This window comes from Lithobates pipiens, unplaced genomic scaffold (genome assembly GCF_037356315.1).
Source record: "Lithobates pipiens isolate NorthernLeopardFrog02 unplaced genomic scaffold, aLitPip1_a1.2 Scaffold_8, whole genome shotgun sequence".
Taxonomy (NCBI): Eukaryota; Metazoa; Chordata; class Amphibia; order Anura; family Ranidae; genus Lithobates; species Lithobates pipiens.
Genome location: NW_027507903.1, coordinates 486,695,850 through 486,714,677, shown reverse-complemented (window position 1 = coordinate 486,714,677; position 18,828 = coordinate 486,695,850). Strand labels below are relative to the sequence as shown.

Genomic DNA, 18,828 nt, shown 5'->3' with positions numbered 1-18,828 from the left:
TTTAGATTCAAACCAAAAGTATTAATAGTAAAAATAAAATTAGCAGTTAAATTCTGAGCTGCCTTCACAGCATGTCATTTTTGTCAATCTGTAGAACCCAGGCTGTCATGAACCCACACCTTGAGGACGGTTGTCATCACACAGCCTCAGCCCAAATAAGCATTGCATTGATTGGCATTTACATGTCCTTACAAGAACCACTGATGCAGTCCTTGTGATGATATGCTTTTTTTCATGTAATTTTGAGGCGATGGCAGGGGTATCTTTATGCTTGTATGTTTTTGAACGGGTTTAAACCTTTATTTTTATTTTTTACTATGTACTGCATATATAAGATCCTTGTTGTACAAATAAACACTTAGTGCATGACAAAGGATTATCTAAGCACCTTGGGTTAGCTAAATAGATAGCACAGCAGACATAGCTTGCTTTGAGACAGAATTTGCAGGATTAAAACTTTAGAGATGTGTAAGTAACAGTATTCTCCACTCATTCACAGAATGCAATGCATTGTGGGAAAGTAGTAATATGGGTTCTTTGAAGAGAGGGAAAGGCAGGAGGCAGCCGGTGAGCAGCATAACCTTTTTTTGTAGCTGCCGCTGTTAGCCTTCACAGCACTGCAAGACAGATGATCAGGGCAGTATTTTCAGGGAGAGGTTGGCAATTACAGCTTTTTCTTAGGAAATATTTACTTTGAACAAACTGCATAAATATTGGAGCTATAAAAGCAAGAATATTAGTGATATAATAATAATAATAATGATGATGATATTAGTGTTTTCTCTTGCTCCTCTCTACAGATTGGATCATTCCTTAGGGAAGCCAGGCCTTTTTCTGCCAGGTAATGCGCAACTCTCTATATAAATTTCCAATACCTATTAGTATGGGGCAGACTTATTAAAGTGGACCTATCACCAGATATATAATATTGTGTGTGTGTATATATATATATATATATATATATATATATAGTGTGTGTGTATATATATATATATATATATATTTATGGTTGAAGCCCTATGGCCGATACGGATATGGATAACATTCAGAGTTAACATAAATCTTACACATGAAATGGACCTGAAAGTGTGCCTTGGTACAGTATACAAAAATAAGGGGGCATACCCTAGATAAGAAATGAGGAATTAAATAAAATATGAAATGAGATAAAATGTGTAATCTCTGAGGAGTATGAATAGAAATGCCCTAAAAAGGGGAAAGGGGATGGTAAAGTGGGCATCATGCACAGGAAACCGACAAAGACCACAGGCGAACAGGCTGGTTAAATACCCCCCGGGCGCCTCCCATAAATTCAGGCCACCATACTGGCCTTCTTATTTATGGTTGGAGCCCTATGGCCAATACGGATATGGATAACATTCAGAGTTAACATAAAACTTACCACATGAAATGGACCTGAAAGTGTGCCTTGGTCTAACGTACGGTATACCAAAATAAGGGGGCAAAAACATTCAGGTGGGGGATAGTTCTTTATTAATTTGAGTTTGATCATTGAGTGAGTTTAGTAAATGCCTGAGCCATTTCCACTTGTGGATTGGGGATGTACAGGGTGAAGCAGGCAGACTTCCACCTGCCTAGTCTTTTAATGACATGGTCTGGGACCCCGTGATGGGATGCTGCTGAGGCTGCCCCAATGTGGAAGGAGTGACTGAAGTACTGGCTAGGGTTCAGGTGAAAGTTGCGGAGAAGTACCCTCATGTGTTTCATGAACTGACAGGTACTCAAGGGCTTGACGGGAAAGGAAGAAGGGGACTGGAGTCCGGCTGTTCGGGCAGTAGTGACAACAGTTTGTTGAGTGTGGCAACTGGACAACTGCTATTATTGGTTCTGTAAAGGTGGATGTCTATCCCGGAGCCTACTTGCTGGGTTTTAAAAAACTGCTAGGTGAAGGACAAAGTGATCTTTGTAGAGGACTAAGTGGTGTCTACGTAGCACTTGGTCTGCTGGATTGCTGCAGGTGAACTTTCCAGGTCTCAAGAACCCGTAGTAGGCCAAATACCTGGATGCTTGTAGGACCATACTGGGGGGGGAGACCAAATAGAGAGGTAGTCAGGATGGTCGACATACCCCTAAGGATGTCACCCATTTGGGTAAGCGTTTGGCGCTGACCACCGGTTGGAGTTTCTGGACGTCACGTAGCATGGCTCAAATTACTTGGGACGTGAATAAGGAAGGTTTGCGGGGTCCCGTAAGGACAAGAAATGTTGGATGCCACCTAGGTATAACCGAATAGTGTTGTGGGATAGGGCCAGCTGGGTATGACAGTATGAGATAAAGGCCAGTATCTGCTTGATGTCTGAAGTTTCCTAGGAGTGGTGTGTCAAGAATTTGTTGAAAGCCCTCCAGGCCATCTGGTAGGCTTTGAGGGTGTTGCAAGAGAGTGAGACGTTCATGAGCTGGGTCACTGTTTGCAGATGTTGTGCTAATCGAGGGTCAGCTGAGACCAAGCAAGGATAGTGGCTGATCGGATCGGGTCCGGGCACCTGTTCAAAAGGAGGTGTAGTTAAAACGTGACAGTGCATCTGCTACGAGGTTGCACTTGCCCAGGAACAAATGTACAGTAAGCGTTGAACTGAAATTGTAATGACAGTTGTACCAGGCTACGCAGGAAGGACACGACTGCGAGGGATTTGGACCTGCCTTTATTAATAATCTCTGCTGTGGCTTGGTTGTCGGTGGTGAAGGCCACAATTTGCCCTGTCCAGCAATGACCCCAGAGCTGTGCGGTTGCCACTATGGGATAGAGCTGCCATGACGGGGTATGGCTCAAAGAGGGAGGAAGTCCAGGTAAACCAGAGGTTTAGGAGTATCTCTGGAGGCCATGGTCCTGTAAACCAATGGTGGCCAAAAATTGCAGCGAAGCCTGTGGTGGCTGCGGCATCTGTCACTACCTGGGGTGATAGGGGTGCCATAGATATAGAAACATTGATATACCGATCCACGTAGTACGGAACCTTCTGACATTGATAGGTCCGTGGTGTCTAAATTAAGGATCTAACAGGAGTCCTGTGTCTGGGAGAGGAAGACCAGGAAGCGTGACATAAAGATCAACTCTGGGGAATGACCAGGCAGAATTGAGCAGTCTCAAAAGAGACTGAAGCTGCTTCTTGGTACACCCCTATGTATGGGTGAAGTGTTGGAGAACTGACCTGATGGGGTCAGCTTGTCAAGGGGGAGGCTGGCCTGCATGGAGTTATTAATACAAAAGAGGTTAATGTAGAGCTCGGGTCTGGATTGTTGAGTTTTGGAGACCGGTAGTTGAAGGAAGTAATTTTATTTTATTTTTTTATAAAAACTAGTCAGGTGGTGTCTGTATAGTACCTGGCTGCCAGTGCCACTAATGATGAATTTGCTAGGCCGTAGAAAACCGTAAAGGGCCAGATAGATGGCCGCTTGGATGACTAGACTGGGGAACGTGCGAGGATATTTTACATGTCCCTAAAGATGGCAGTTGTGATGGGCAAGCGTTTGCCGTTGGCTATGGGCTGATGCTTCTGGATGCCAGGTAGAGGGGATCTTACTGTATGGGCCGTAAACAGAGACGGCTCTCCGGGGTCCTGTAAGGATAGGAATGCTGGACACTGGCTAGGTATAGCCTGGTAGTGTTACGAGAAGAAGCCAGCTGCGTGTGGCAACTCGATATCTCGTGCAGGACGCAAGCTGAACTCAACTGTTCTAAGGGAGAATTGACAGACAGGAGACGGTGAGTCGCTCCTATGTAAATGCTACTGGAGACAAGTGGCCAATTAAGTATCGCTGAAAATGATGTGTGGCTGTTTGTGTGCCACTGAGAATGTGCTTGCAACGATTACAAGAAGTTATGCTAAGTTGCATGCCTTGCCACGATTGCAAGTGTTGTGCTTAAATGTGTGCTTGCAATGATTGCAAGGGAGTTAATGTCACTGGAGATTTGTTCGTGGTGGCTGTGAGAAGTTCGTATTACTGCATGTGCTTGCAAAGACTGAAGAAGTTATGCTAGGATGCGTGCTTGCAACGATTGCAAGAAGTTATGCTAAGATGCATAGTTAGCTAGGTCGAAAAAGACAAAAGTCCATCCAGTCCAGCCACAATAAAATCAACAAATAAACAAACAAAATATCGCACAATCCAACACACCCAATTCCACACCCACAGCTGATCCAAAGGAAGGCAAAAAAAAAACAGCAGAGCATGCTCCAATTTACTACAGTTGGGAAAAAAAATCCTTCCTGATCCCCCAAGAGGCAATCGGATTTTTCCCTGGATCAACTTACCTATAATATTAGTACCCCATTATATTATGTACATTTAGGAAAGTATCCAGGCCTTACTTAAAGCAATGTACTGAGCTAGCCAGAACTGTGTGTCAGCAATGATTGCAATAAGTTTGTGCCTGGGGTTTTGCTTGCGATAATTGCAATGCTTGGATGTGTGCTTGCAACCATTGCAAGAAGTCTATGCTTGAATGCGAGCTTGCAACGATTGCAAGAAGTTATGCTTGAATGCGAGCATGCAAAGATTGCATGGAGTTATGCTTGGGTGCGTGTTTGCAGCGATTACAAGAAGTTTGTGATTGGATGCGTGCTTGCAACGATTGCAAGAAGCTGTATTTGGATGTGTCTGAAAGTATGAAATAAATCCTATACAAATTGGTTGTATGAAATAAATCTGATACGAAGCGATCATAGAGTGTATGAAATTAACCCGATATAAATCGGTTGAACTATACCAGTAAGGCTGAAATGATGGGTGCGGATCAATGCGTTGTTTATTTAATTGGATTCGACTCAATAAAGTGATAAGTGTGTGAAATGAAATGAGTGAAATGTTTTGCCGTGATATAGACAAGGATTGGTGCGCTGTGACTGCGACAAACAACGAGTTAGACTGTGGAGCACAGAATGAAATGAGGCCAAGACAACTGGGGCATGCCAGGATGAATCGGTGCATCACGAATGCTACTGGATTCGAATTGGATAGTGGTACGTGACAGTGAAATGAGTGAAATGATGAAATGAAATGATTGCAATGACAGAGGCACGAATCGATGAGCCCCAAACTGTGACTAACAACGAACCGGACTCTGGAGTATGTACTGAAATGAGGCCAAATAACCTGGGGCACGCCGAGACGAATTAGTGCGTAGATGTGACTAGATTTGTGTCGGAGTGCGATACGTGACAAAGCAATGATATGCCACGACAGAGACAAGAATCAATGACCGAACCCACAACTGACAAGTGAATCCGTCTCTGGAGCATGTACTGAAATGAGGCCGAGAACAACTGGGCACACCGGAGCGAATCGGTGCATCTTAGATGCGACTGGATTTGTATCGGAGCGTAATACGTGACGAGAAATGATATGCCATGACAGAGACAAGAATCAATGACCGAACCCACAACTGACAAGTGAATCCCTCTCTGGAGCATGTACTGAAATGAGGCCGAGAACAACTGGGCACACCAGAGCGAATCGGTGCATCTTATGCCGCATACACACGATCAGACTGCCCGGCGGACTTTCCGAACGAGCGGACCTTCCCACACACAACCGGACTTTTCCAGCGGACTAGGTCCGCCAGACTATGGCGGGAGTCCGCCGTACTTTTGAAATGAACGGACTCGCCCACACACGGAGGAAATTCTGTTCATTTAGAACGCGGCTCCAGGTAGCCCGGGACTAGCGAAGGAAGTCATTGTCGCCACCTTCGGTGGTGAGATTGACACGTCGCTGGCCCTGTCACCTGGTATGGACTTAAGGGGGAAGCCCTACGCTGAAAAAATGGCGTGGGGGTTCCCCCTAAGGTCCATATAAGACCCTTATCCGAACACGCAACCCGGCTGGTCAGGAAAGAGGGTGGGGACGAGCGAGCTGCCTCCCCCCTCCTGAGCCGTACCAGGCCGCGTGCCCTCAACATGAGGGGGTGCTTTGGGGAAGCACCTTGTCCCCTTGTTGATGAGGACAAGGGCCTCTTCCCAACAACCCTGGCCGTTGGTTGTCGGGGTCTGCGGGTGGGGGCTTATCGGAATCCTGGAGCCTCCTTTAATAAGGGGCCCCCAGATACCGCCCCCCCACCCTATGTGAATGAGTATGTTGTACAATATACCCCTACCCAATCACCTGATGAAAAAATGTAAAAAAAAAAACACCACACAAGGGTTTAAAATAATTTATTGCACAGCTCCAGGGGTCTTCTTCCATCTTGGGGGGTCTTCTCGCCGGACTCCTCCGCTATCTTCTGCTAGCTCTTTTACTAGCGGAGGAGCCCGGCTTTCTTCTTCGTCGCAGCCCGGGGGTCTTCTTCCGACTTTGGGGGTCTTGTCCCCCTCTTCGGTTCTTCTTGCGGGGCCTCCACTCCTTCTTCCAGCTCTTTTACTAGCGTTGGCCCGGTCTTCTGTCGCCGCCGTCGCAGCTGTCGCTGTTGCTGCTGCCTTCTCTTCTTCTTCCTTGAGATGTTGACTCGAAGCTCTCTCTGGCCGCAATGACAGGGACGCGTCGTGCGGCGACTTATATGGGGACAACGGGCGGGGTCACCGGGTGATGTCCCTGCCCCTTATGATGTCACAGTCCCAGAGGATGCTGGGACTATGACATCATAAGGGACGGGGACATCACCCGGTGACCCCGCCCATTGTCCCTATATAAGTCGCTGCGTGACACATCCCTGTCATTGCAGCCAGAGAGAGCGTTGAGTCAACATCTCAAGGAAGAAGAAGAGAATGCGACAGCGGCGGCGACAGAAGACCGGGCCACCGCTAGTAAAAGAGCTAGAAGAAGGAGCGGAGGCCCGGCAAGAAGAACCGAAGAGGGGGACAAAACCCCCGAAGTCGGAAGAAGAGGCGGCGACAGAAGACCGGGCCACCACTAGTAAAAGAGCTAAAGGAAGAAAGCGGAGGCCCGGCAAGAAGAACCAAAGAGGGGGACAAGACCCCCGAAGTCGGAAGAAGACCCCCGGGTGGCGACAAAGAAGAAAGCCGGGCTCCTCCACTAGTAAAAGAGCTAGCAGAAGATAGCGGAGGAGTCTGTTGCGAAGACCCCCCCAAGACAGAAGAAGACCCCCGGAGCTGTGCAATAAATTATTTTAAACCCTTGTGTGTTTTATTTTTTTTTACATTTTTTTCACCAGGTGAATGGGTAGGGGTACATTGTACCCCATACTCATTCACATAGGGTGGGGGGCCGGTATCTGGGGGCCCCCTTATTAAAGGAGGCTCCTGGGTTCCGATAAGCCCCCCCCCCCCGCCCACAGACCCAACGGTTGTCGGGAAGAGGCCCTTGTCCTCATCAACATGGGGACAAGGTGCTTTGGGGTGGGGGGGCCGCACCCCCCCATGTTGAGGGCACGTGGCCTGGTGCGGCTCAGGAGGGGGGGGGCGCTCTCTCGTCCTCACCCCCTTTCCTGACCGGATGGGCTGCGTGCTCAGATAAGGGTCTAATATGGACCTTGGAGGGGACCCCCATGCCGTTTTTTCTGCGTAGGGCTTCCCCTTTAAGTCCATACCAGGTGACAGGGCCAGCGACGTGTCAATCTCGCCACCAAAGGCGGCGACATTGACCTCCTTCGCTAGTCCTGGCTACCTGAAGCCGCGTTCAAAATGAACGGACTTTTCTCCGTGTGCAGGAAAGTCCGTTCATTTCAAAAGTCCGTTAATTTAAAAAAAAAATTGCGGCAAAACTACTTTCTAAGTCCGCCGGACTTTTGGGGAAAAAAAGCCTGCCGGAGCCCACACATGGGCGGATTGTCCGGCAGACCCTGGTCTACCGGACCAAGTCCGCCGGATAGTTTGATCGTGTGTACGCGGCATTAGATGTGACTGGATTCATATCGGAGTGTAATACGTGAAAAGAAATGATATGCCATGACAGAGACAAGAATCAGTGACCGAACCCACGACTGACAAATTAACCTGACTCTGGAGCATGTACTGAAATGAGGCAGAGATCAACTGGGGCACACCAGAACGAATCGGTGCATCGAAGATGCGACTGGATTGGAATCGGAGTGCGGTATGTGACAGAAATGAATGAAATGATTCTAAATGCTTTGAAATGACTTGAAATGTTTAGAAATGATTTGAAACAACTGAAATGATTGAAATGATTACGAACGAATGCCTGATGTGGCATCAACCGGTGTGTTACAAGCAAGCGATAGCGAATCATCTTGTGACGCATGGTAAGAATGCTGTTTGGATATGCAAACACGACGGTGCAAAATGAAAGTATACGTACGGATTACGTGAAATGTTGTAAGTCATTAGTTTAGATATCACAGTTTAGTGACATGGTAATTTGCAAGCGTGAAACGAAAAAACGTGAGCCGAAGCCCTACGTGCGATAGCCGAACCAGATATGTTGTACGACAACTGCGACTCGACGAATGCTTCGAAAAACTCGTAAGATGGCAACTTACGAACGCGGAACTCACGGACACAGAACTCACGATGACAGAACTCAGAAACACAAAACTCATGAAGACGGGACTGACGAATGCGGGATCTCACGAATGCTTAGTTTTGAATAGTCGGCCTAGTGACATATATCGCACACAGGAAACCGACGAAGACCACAGGTGAACGGGCCTGTATGAACCGGATCTTAGTGTCTTTATTTATTTTTCATTCCTGTAGGATGGTAGCATCTTTTTATAGGTAATGCCAACTGCAGACTAAAGCTGACCATACACAGAACACATTTCAGACAGTTCCTTATGAACGAGCCAAAATATTTTAGTAGGTGGCCCTGTCAGCTGCCTCCCAATCACTGTCATTAGATAGAAAAATTGAAGGAGCTGAAAATTGTTGAAAAAAAAATTGAAAAAATTTAAAATTGTTGGCTAAACAACACATGCATCCAACCCGATGCAGTCACTGTTGAGGCAGGTTGTAGCTGAGGAATCACCTAATCAAACACAATATGGTGGTAAAGCCAGCCATATATGGATCGAAATTCGGCTGGTTCAGCAGGGACCATGGCCAGATCTAGGGGGTGCTGGGGTGGGCTGCGCCCCCTAAGATTTCATTTGTGCCCCTGCAAATCCTCGGCTCTAGAGACCCCTGCATGCTGTTCTGCTGACCCCTGTACACTGTACTACAAATGAATGGCCTCTACAAACTGCTGAGTCTTCTGCCTTGCTGACCTCCCATTCTCTATCCCCCCTGACATTTTTATTGCACCCCACATTAGACTAAATCCAGCCATGGCAGGGCCTGGACAAATTTTAATCCATGTATGGGCACCCTGGTTGTACACCATGTTATCTATTGATTAACTTGTGCACAAGAAGCCTATTGGGTAAGCCCACAACACTAATCATTGTGTTCTGCCGGCAGAATAAAATAGCACTGTGGGAGGGAAGGAAAGAAAATTGCACAATCTATGGCCTGCCTTAGCCCCTGGTCACCCATTGAAATGCTAACATCACAGTCTGACAGGGCTATACACATGCAGAAGCAAAGCATCGTGGCCTCACCATTTTTAACTCGGGCTGCAGAATTTGAGGCCGGTCCGTTCAGTGGGAGCGCACTGCAATCATGAGCCAAAAGCTTGGCTCACAGATGTGGTGTCATTTGTTACTATAAAAATTCCTTGTGGGTTTCAGAACAAAAGACAGACATTTAGGGGGTGACAGGATCGCCTCCTGAGCACCTGTCAACCACTGCAATATCACTGTCTGAAGAGCGATCCAATGCGAATTGGTTTTCAGAGGGCAGTAAGTGCCGGTCGGCTGCTTGTTTTCCAGCATGCTCGTCCGGCTTCTGTCGGACTGGCTGCCTTAAACACGATCCGAATGTCGTCTGGTTTTTATTGAACCCGGCTGATGTCTCCCGACATTCAGCCCCGTGTGTACTAGGCTTTAGTGTACTTCAGTTCAGCTCACAGGAAGTGCCATGGACACTGCATTTCTGGGAAAAACAACAGGTGATTCCATATTTGCTGAAAATGTACTTAGCCTGAAACATTAGAAAACTATAGCAGCTACCACATCTAAGGACTGGTAAACTGCAATTTATTACATTTTTGAACTTGTGTTTAAATATCTTTTAGCTGTAATAGAGGAAGAAAAATCAGATCCTCTTCCCTGCCAGAAAAGGCTGTGCTGTGCGACAGAGCAGTGTAAATCTCAGGACTGGGTGGACATAAATGTAAATCCTTGGCAGAGAAAACATTCCCATACTTGTATTTTCTGTGTATTTTTGTGTGTTTTCTGTGTATTTAGCTATTTGGAGTTACGCTTTAATGGAAAGCTTCCTATTGTAAACAAGTCTCATTGATGGTGCATTGTGTCTCTTTGTTACTTTTACCTTAGTTTAGCTTAGTATTAGAATGTATTAGTATTAGAATGATAACAATTTTGCATGTCTCTGCAGAGAAAGGAGTCGATAAAGGATACTACACAGTTGGGGCGAGGCTCATGCGTCTAGAGGACAAGGTAATGGCGGGTGATGGACTGAACATAAATATAGTCCTTTTGGAGGCGTTGCGCAGCTCCAATCGAAATAGGAAATTAGGGGGATTTCTGTGCAGAAACAGCATTTACAAGTGCGAATGGGGCCGTTAGCGATTACATGCTCGATACCCAGCAAGGCTCTGGCTGCATCCTGGGCCGATCCTTCGCATACAGTTGCTCCATGAACAATTAAATGTGAGTGGCTGCAAATAGCTGAAGGAGATGTTAGCCTCCCATTGCTTTCAATGGGGCTGCGGCCTACCAGAAGCTCCTGATGGGTCTTCCACATGTAAATCACAAGTGTAAATGGGGGCTTATGCTTCCTTCTCAGCTGCACATGCTCAGTGTGGCTTTCAGGGGTGGCCAATCCATTAGGGGCGCCTGGGCGCCACCCCCTCTCAACTTGCCACTCCCCTATATGCAATGGATAGATTCATGTATGGCATTTTTTTAAGCACCTGATTAGAGCCATAGGCTCTATTCGGCTTCAAAATAGGGTGGACTTGGGACGCTGAGGATGCGTCCAGAACCCACCCAGGTGTGTTGCAACAGCGAATGAATATTTGCTGTTGCAACACCGATCCTCCTCCCGGCCAGTCAGGAAGCGAGAGTAATACCCATCACCCGATTGGCTGAAAGGACAGGCGATACTATTGGATGCCCAGGAGGAGGGGAGGAGACGCACAGTGGAAGCGAGAAGAAGAGCCCCCTGAGTACCGCCTTTGCTCCATGGATGCCCGTTCCCCACCGCCGCTGCTTCGGGACTAGGGCCGCTCTTTGCTTCCGCTGTGTGTCTCCTCCCCTCCTGCATGGATGCCCGATCCCACCGCTGCTCCATAGATGCCCGTTCCCCGACACCACTGCATGGATGCTGGTGGCTTTACTCTCCAGCAAAGAGGGGATCCCTGTATCTATTGCCCTACCCCGCATGTGAATATTTTGTAAGTGGCCAATTGCCAAGCACTGTCACAATGGAGGAAGAGGTTTGAGTCATATGCTCCCCATATTTGAAGTAGCAGTATTTTGTTTGCTCCCAGCAGCTAAATTATTATTAAATCATTTAATTTAACACAGGTGCCAACAATTTATGTAGCTCTTTACATTCACATCAGTCCCTGCCCTCAAGGAGCTTACAATCTAGCATCCTTGTCTCACATGCATGCATACTAGGGCCAGTTTAGAAGGAAGCTAATTACCTACCAGCATGTCTTTGGATTGTTGGAGGAAACCCCTAAAGTGCATGCATGTAGATAGTGATTTAACTGGGATTTGAACTAAGGGCACCAGTGCTGCAAGGCAGAAGTGCCAACCATTAAGCCAGAGAATGGTACAGCGGGAGGGCAAAGAAAAGGTGAGTATGTACTATTGCAGCAGGTGTGCAGCAGATTTTGGGTAATGACACCTGAAAATTATCTTGTAACTTTTCGAAAGAATACATAAATGAACCAGAGGCAGATTTTTTTGTATTTTCCTGGAGTTGTTCTTTAATGCATTTTTTAATAAAAAGGGGTAATTGTTGGCTGCTCATCTTGGCACGCTGCAGAGCCCCGCTCCCGTCTCCTGCCCTCTTTGGCTTTTTTTTTTCCTCTTCTTGGCACCTCCCCGATAATGCTAACATTTTCCCAGGCCTGAATAATGCCATTGAAATCCCAGGCTGGCACACGGAGGGGAGCACAGGGTCAGCGCCTGGTGCCCCCTCCTGCCTCTCCTTCCCCACTTTGGGTGCTTTAGGAGCCTTGCCGGCCTAGTGAGCTGGAACATAGTCTGCTGTCTTGGCAGCGCCCCTGGCTCTGGCATCGCTGGGCAGCTGGACGGGCTGAGTACGGCCATTGTCTCAGCGGCTCGGAATCAGCCAGACGGCCAGCAGAACGCGGACCCTTCGTTTATTCTACATAATGAGCTCCTCTAATTATGTCTGTGTCACTCAGCAGCATGTCCCCAAATCACCCTCCGGTGTTTAGGTCCAACAGCCTGGCTAGGTGAACGCAACACACTCTTCCACATTTATTGAAATTGGCTGAGTTATCCACGTTTCCAATAGCAACCAGATCCAACCTGCACTAAAAAATAAAAAACTCAAAAGGAGTAGAACATGATTTTGTGTTAGACACTTTGATAAATGAGGCATGGCATATCCTACATGGACAAAGCACAGGTTTGTTTTAAAGAGAATTTTGGGACAAAAAACATACAGTAAATTCCTCATGTTTTATCCATTTAAAGATCCAGCAAGTACAAGGTGGACTGAGTGACGTCAACTCTGTCCAGTTTTCTTTGATAAACGACTCCAATCCTCCCCTTGTCTTGTTCTCCACAGTACAAAGGTGAATCACTCTGTAGCCCCACAATAAGTGGGGTACCTAGAGGGGTGAATAAATAGACTCTTTGAGATAACACCAGATGTGAACACAAGACAGCTCCAAATATATATATATTATACACATACATACATACACATGAATATATATATATATATATATATATATATATATATATATATATATATATATATATATATATATAAACATATTTATCAAAACACAGACCAAAATAGAGCAAATAGGAGAAGTTCACTGTTAGCATTTACAAACACATAAAAGCAGTAGTAACCTGCCAGAAAAAGAAAATGCAATAGACCCCCTGCAGGTTTAAGTCATAATGTACTAATATGCACCACATACTAGCACATTATGACAGACCTACCTGTACAGTACACTGAGCCCTTCAGCGCAGCACTGTCACTCCCCGATGCTGCCATCTTCATCCAGTCTTCCTTTCGGGTTGGCAGGCTCCGGCTGCATGACTGTCTGGGGCTGCAATGACTTCACTCCCACGCAATGCGTCCGGGAGCCCTCGCCTCCAGCACGGAGCTCTGAAGGTCCAGCAGGGTATGCCGTCCTTTCAGAGCGCAAGCGCCAGTGATGTCACTGACTGCATGTTGTGTTAATATCTCCTAAACAGTGTAAGTTTAGGAGACATTCACTGTACCTACAGGTAAGCCTTATTATAGGCTTACCTGTAAGTACAAGTCCAAAACTGTACTTTACCTCCACTTTAAGTAGGAGATGTCAAAGTCCTGAAAAGTGGTCAAGTTCAAGTGCTTCTTATTCTTCAGTGTTGCACTCTGAACCCAGTGAAGGGGTTTCTGATGTTAGGCTAGGTTCAAAACTATGCAATTGCGATGGTTCCTGGCGCATTTTGTGGTGCGTTTAAAAACACGCGATTTTGATGCGTTTTGCATGCAGCTTTCATGCGTTTTTCTCTCTTTAACAAACTGTGAATAGCTGGTTGTTAAGGAGCGTGCTGGGAAGCCGGCCGCCAGGTCCTTAACAATTGATGAGCCATCAGCTGATAGCTGAATGTAAAAACAAGAATTTGACGGCAATAAACAAATCAGAAGAAATGGCGTGGAGCTCGTCCCCTCCCTTTCCGGACCTGCCAGGGCGCCTGCTCGGATAAGGGTCTGGTTTGGATTTTGGGGGGGACCCCAAGCTGTGTTTTTTTGCAGATTTTTTTTTTCTGCAATTCTTGGTTTTAGCTGGAGAACCCCGTTGACAGCTGATGACTCAGCGGTTGTTAAAGACGCAGCGACCATCTTCCCGGCCCTGCTCCTTAACAACCAGCTATTCACAGTTTGTTAGAGAGAAAAAAAAGAGTTTTGGATGCAGGTCCACTGAAGTCTATTACAATCTGCTGCGGGAAAAAAAGTCCCTGACCCTTTACAAAAACACACCATCTGAAAAACGCATAGATGTGAATGTGCACCATAGGAAACCATGTTAAATGGACTGTAGTGCGTTTCTGCAAACTGCAAAACACACAAAAAAATGCATAGGTGTAAATGTAGCCTAAGGGGGACACTGAGCTAATGGGTAACTGATGTAAGATAGGACTCTGATGGGGACCCTGATGTAAAGAGGAAATCTGATGTAAGGGAGACTCTACTGGGGACCCGATATAAGAGAAGATTCTGATGGGGTGGGGACTCCAATGTAAGGTAGAGCTCTGATGGGGACTCAACTGTAAGGGGACCATTAATGAGATGGAAGGCTTCTGATGTGAAGGTTTTTCTCAGAACATTTATTCATTCACTTAAATTTTACTCATGTATTTATGGATTTTTTTTATAGCCTGCAAATATTTATTCAAAAACCCCAGCCTAAGGTAATTGGAAATTCCCTGGCTCAACAATCTATGATGTACATACAAATAGATGTTGTATATATATATATATATATATATATATATATATATATATATATATATATATATATATATACAGGATAATGATATGTACAACTACAAGATATAAACAGGTTGCAGTTGATTTATTATACAAGGAAGATACAACAGAACGCTCTGATCACCCATATAAAAGGAGTTTTAAACTCCATGTTGTAAGGTGGTTAAGAACAAAAGGGGATATATAATAAAATTATTATGGGTAAAAATATACACCGGTAATATGTCAAGGTATATATATGAAATTGCTACTTATATTGGACATGTGCTGCTATAAATTAGTGCGGCTGCATCTGCAATCTGCAGTCTATTTTCCTTTAGTAAATTCCACCCCACTGTCTCTAGTTTCTCTTCAGGCAAAGGCCTGGTCAGATTAGATTGCCTCTCCTTGAAGTCAGAGTAGCCCCTCTATACACGTTCCTTCACACAGAAGCTTGTCTCTAGGGGTAAGAAGCCCCAAATCATGGACAGTCCCTGGACTAAAAGGCCTATGCACAATCAGCATGCTGGTTTCTTGTAAAACCTAGACCATGGGTCTTCAAACTACGGCCCTCCAGTTGTTCAGGAACTACAATTCCCATCATGCCTAGTCATGTCTGTGAATGTCAGAGCTGCACAATGCCTCATGGGATGTGTAGTTTTGCAACAGCTGGAGGGCCGTAGTTTGAGGATCCCTGACCTAGACCCATTTTCTATGTTTAGAACAAGCATCCCAGTGCCCCTCAACCTGCATAAGTGAGAACCTTGGGTGACGTCTAACTCTTCTGACAATGTGACAAGGCGCAGCACTGTCACAATATTAAAAGGCAGTTATATTTTATGCATTTAAAAACAGATCCAGGTTTTTTTGTTCTAAAGAATCTACTGATAAAACATGCTTGGAATGAACATGGGTATATCCTCAGACAAAAATGTTGACGCAAATGGTTTAAAAATGTTTGAAAAATAATTTAAATGTGGTTTGTGTTTCTGTTATAGGTGTTCAAAATGGATAAGAAGTTAGACGAGATCCTGTATGTCTTCCGTACTAAATTGGTGCCAGAAGAGGACCAACAGACCCTCTCTCAGCCAGCGTCCCCCTCCCCCCACAGGCTACTCCACCCATCTCACAGCTCACCCATGCCAGGCCGCCGATACTGATAATCAAGGTATGCCACTCCGCAGCTCCTCCGAAAGCCAAGCACCGCCTGAAGGAACTACATCACAGCTATGTGAGCAACCGTCCTCATGGGAAACGCTGGAGATGTCACAAAGAGGCAAGGCTTCCAAGAGGGTGACTTCCTGACACCCTGCTCTCACCCACCACACAGACAACCTTCCATTCTTCAATCGCAAAGGCCTGGTACATATATATATGTTCACTGGTGCAGTTTTGGCATCATTGGCTGCCTACGGTGCGCACCTCAGAACACTGCTCAGCTGGCAGGGCGCTCTCATGCCAGGTCCGCTACATGAGCCACTGAGTCACAGTGCAGGTGTAAAGAAATAGGTTTGCAAAATATGGCTGCTTCTCATATGATAAATTCTTTAGTGATGAGATTAAACGTGAAATTTGTACTAGGGGAGAAATAAGTGCAGTGCCGCAAAAACTTGCCTCTTTTTCAGGATCTTGAACACAGTTGCCTTACGTGCACCTCAGGAGATTTTGCCCCGATGTACGTTTTGTTGTGTGCTGGTTGCCCCACCAGGACACAGGTTCGTAATGCCTGACTTTCCCTGCATGTGAATATATAAAAAAATAAAAATAAAATGACAGTTTTGCGTGTGACCCCCTGAACCCTTGTTACTAATAAAAATTCAAGAAATATCAGTGCTGTGGTCTCTATCCTTATGCAATTGAGAATGAAAGTTTATCACTAAATCCCAATTCCAGCCAAAATGTGAAGGAAGGGTAGAACCTGTGTCTGCTATCTATTGTCATCTGGGTCTCTATTGATGAGATTTCCCTTCACTCCCTATCCTGGTGACCAAGCAGGAAGTCAGAAGAAATCTTTCTCAATGAGGACACAGATTTAGATTGTCTAAGTTTAGCGATGGCAATTTTTAACAGAGTTACAATGGTCCAGCTCTCTCCCTCCTGCCGCCGATAAAAGTGATCTCGCAGCAAATCCCCCACAGAAACCACTATTATCGGAAACCAGACCGCCAGCCGAGCAAGAGGATACCGGGATTATGGCAGCTAGTTTCTGCCATAACAACAATATCCCCCTTCAAAATAAGGACGTATATTGGCGTGGGGTGGTCCGGAAGTGGTTGCTTGTGATATACAGCAAATGGTTATTTTTATCAGGGTGTGTTTTTAAAAAAACATTATTTTTTTGTATCTTTTGTAATAAAATACATAGATAGGGTAAAATAGATTTGTCCAATTCAAACCCATTGGTTTTAATTTACTGTCATGAGTACAAAGCCACTTTTAGGGATTGTTTTAGAAAGAATTTGAATAGGCATTTTCCCAAAGAAAGTGCACGAACATTTCTGTGCAAACCAGGCAAAAATATGACTGTAAACCACTCTATATCTTCTGCTGTTCGAATGTAAATCTTTGATCTAAAATGAAAAATACTGCATTTGGCCACTAGATGGAGCTAATTGTCATAGGATTTTCTTACAATATTTGGCTGGGTGTATCCTTGGCATTAAACAGGCAGAAGCATCCCTACAATGTTATGTCCAAAGAAAACTTGCATAAAGATGTTTCTGGGCCACTAAACATCATCAGTGTGAGTGAGATGCAGTCATCAGTGCGACAATACAACTCATCTGATTAAGATAGATAGTTATAGTAGATGTAAACATGATCTCTAAAATCTCATAGAAAATTTAACTTGCTAATGTAATTTCAAAAGGCCTTTTCAATCCGGTGATCCTGCCATGTAGGTCCTTGCTCAGGCGCTTCCTGTTATAGAGTGAAAACACTCTTTCTGTCTCTCAATAGTGTTCTTATAGGTTTCTTTCGGGTAGGCAGCAATCTGCTGCAGATTACTTTTCAGAGGGTGGTAGAGCAATGGCTGACAGGTGTTCAGGAGGCGCTACTGCCACTGTTCTGCCAAAAACTCTAACTTGCCAAAATCTCAGACGACGTCACTTCTGGTGGCGCTGCAGCACCAATAATTGGAGATTTAGAAGAGTTGGCGGTTTTGACAGAACAGCAGCAGCGTTTACACTACCGTACACCATAAAATGGGTGGACATTGTTCATTCGCCCCATACTAACCAACAACAAGATGGCGACAACTTTTTTCCTCCTTACCCGGTGTTCTGTCAAAACAGTCAACTCGTCATGTACCGTACTGTATACGCTGCCGCTGTTCTGTGAAAACAGACAAAATCTCCAATTATTGCTGCAGGAGAGTCTCCGGAAGTGACGTGATTGGAGATTTTGGTGAGTTGGAGTTTTCGGCAGAACAACACCTCCTGAGAACACAAAACAATCTCCTGTGTTCAGAAGCTTAGTCTATAGGTAAGTGGTGTAGCCAAACCTTTGGATAAAATATGGAAATTCAAAGGTCTTGCTGCCATCCTCAGAACAATGGGTGTCCTTAGAGCTCTTCCCTGTTTTTCTATACATTTCAACACCTCCTGACGCCTGTTTTTTCTTTTAATTTTGCTATTTCAGCACACTTTACACAAGCATGGCCCATTGTTGTCACAATAAGGAAACCTGCCCTGAGAAACGCCAGTCAGCCATTGCTGGAATGCATGTAGACAGGAAGTGGTTGCAAAGAGGTTGCAGGAGATGCACAGCAACAAACGATGAAACAGGGAGGGGGGCTATAAAAAAAAGAATTGTTAATTGAAGCCAATTCTAAGGCTAGGTTCACACTATAGCGGTGTCCCTGCGGCTGTGGCTAAGTTTGCGAAGGCACAGCAGCCTGTTCATTTGAATGGGCTGCTGTACCCATAAAAGACGCAGGTAAAAGGCCCCTTCACCTTTTTCCAAAACTGCAGCTGCAGTGAAACTGCATAGCGCTATGCGTTTCTCATCAGGATGAAAAAGCGCTGCGGCTTCCAGTGCATGGGGGTGCCATTAATTCTCATTCATTCTTAATGGCACCCCCACATATCCAAAGCATTTTTTTTGCTGCTGCGGTTTACACTGAGTCTTGCACCCGCAGAAGCGTGATCTTAGC

The 18,828-nt window shown here is 45.5% G+C and overlaps 1 protein-coding gene across 2 annotated transcripts in view; it reads left to right on the top strand.

Annotated features, from left to right (window-relative positions):
* LOC143960401 (potassium voltage-gated channel subfamily KQT member 1-like) overlaps window positions 1-16,506 on the top strand; it is a 136,497-nt gene extending 119,991 nt beyond the window's left edge. For both annotated transcript variants that reach the window (XM_077468985.1, XM_077468984.1), the window contains 3 exons: window positions 801-841; window positions 10,374-10,435; window positions 15,674-16,506. In XM_077468985.1, coding sequence (XP_077325111.1) covers window positions 801-841; window positions 10,374-10,435; window positions 15,674-15,835 — 265 coding nt within the window. In that variant the 3' untranslated portion in view covers window positions 15,836-16,506. The remainder of the gene's footprint in view (window positions 1-800; window positions 842-10,373; window positions 10,436-15,673) is intronic.
* Window positions 16,507-18,828: the final 2,322 nt, after the last annotated feature.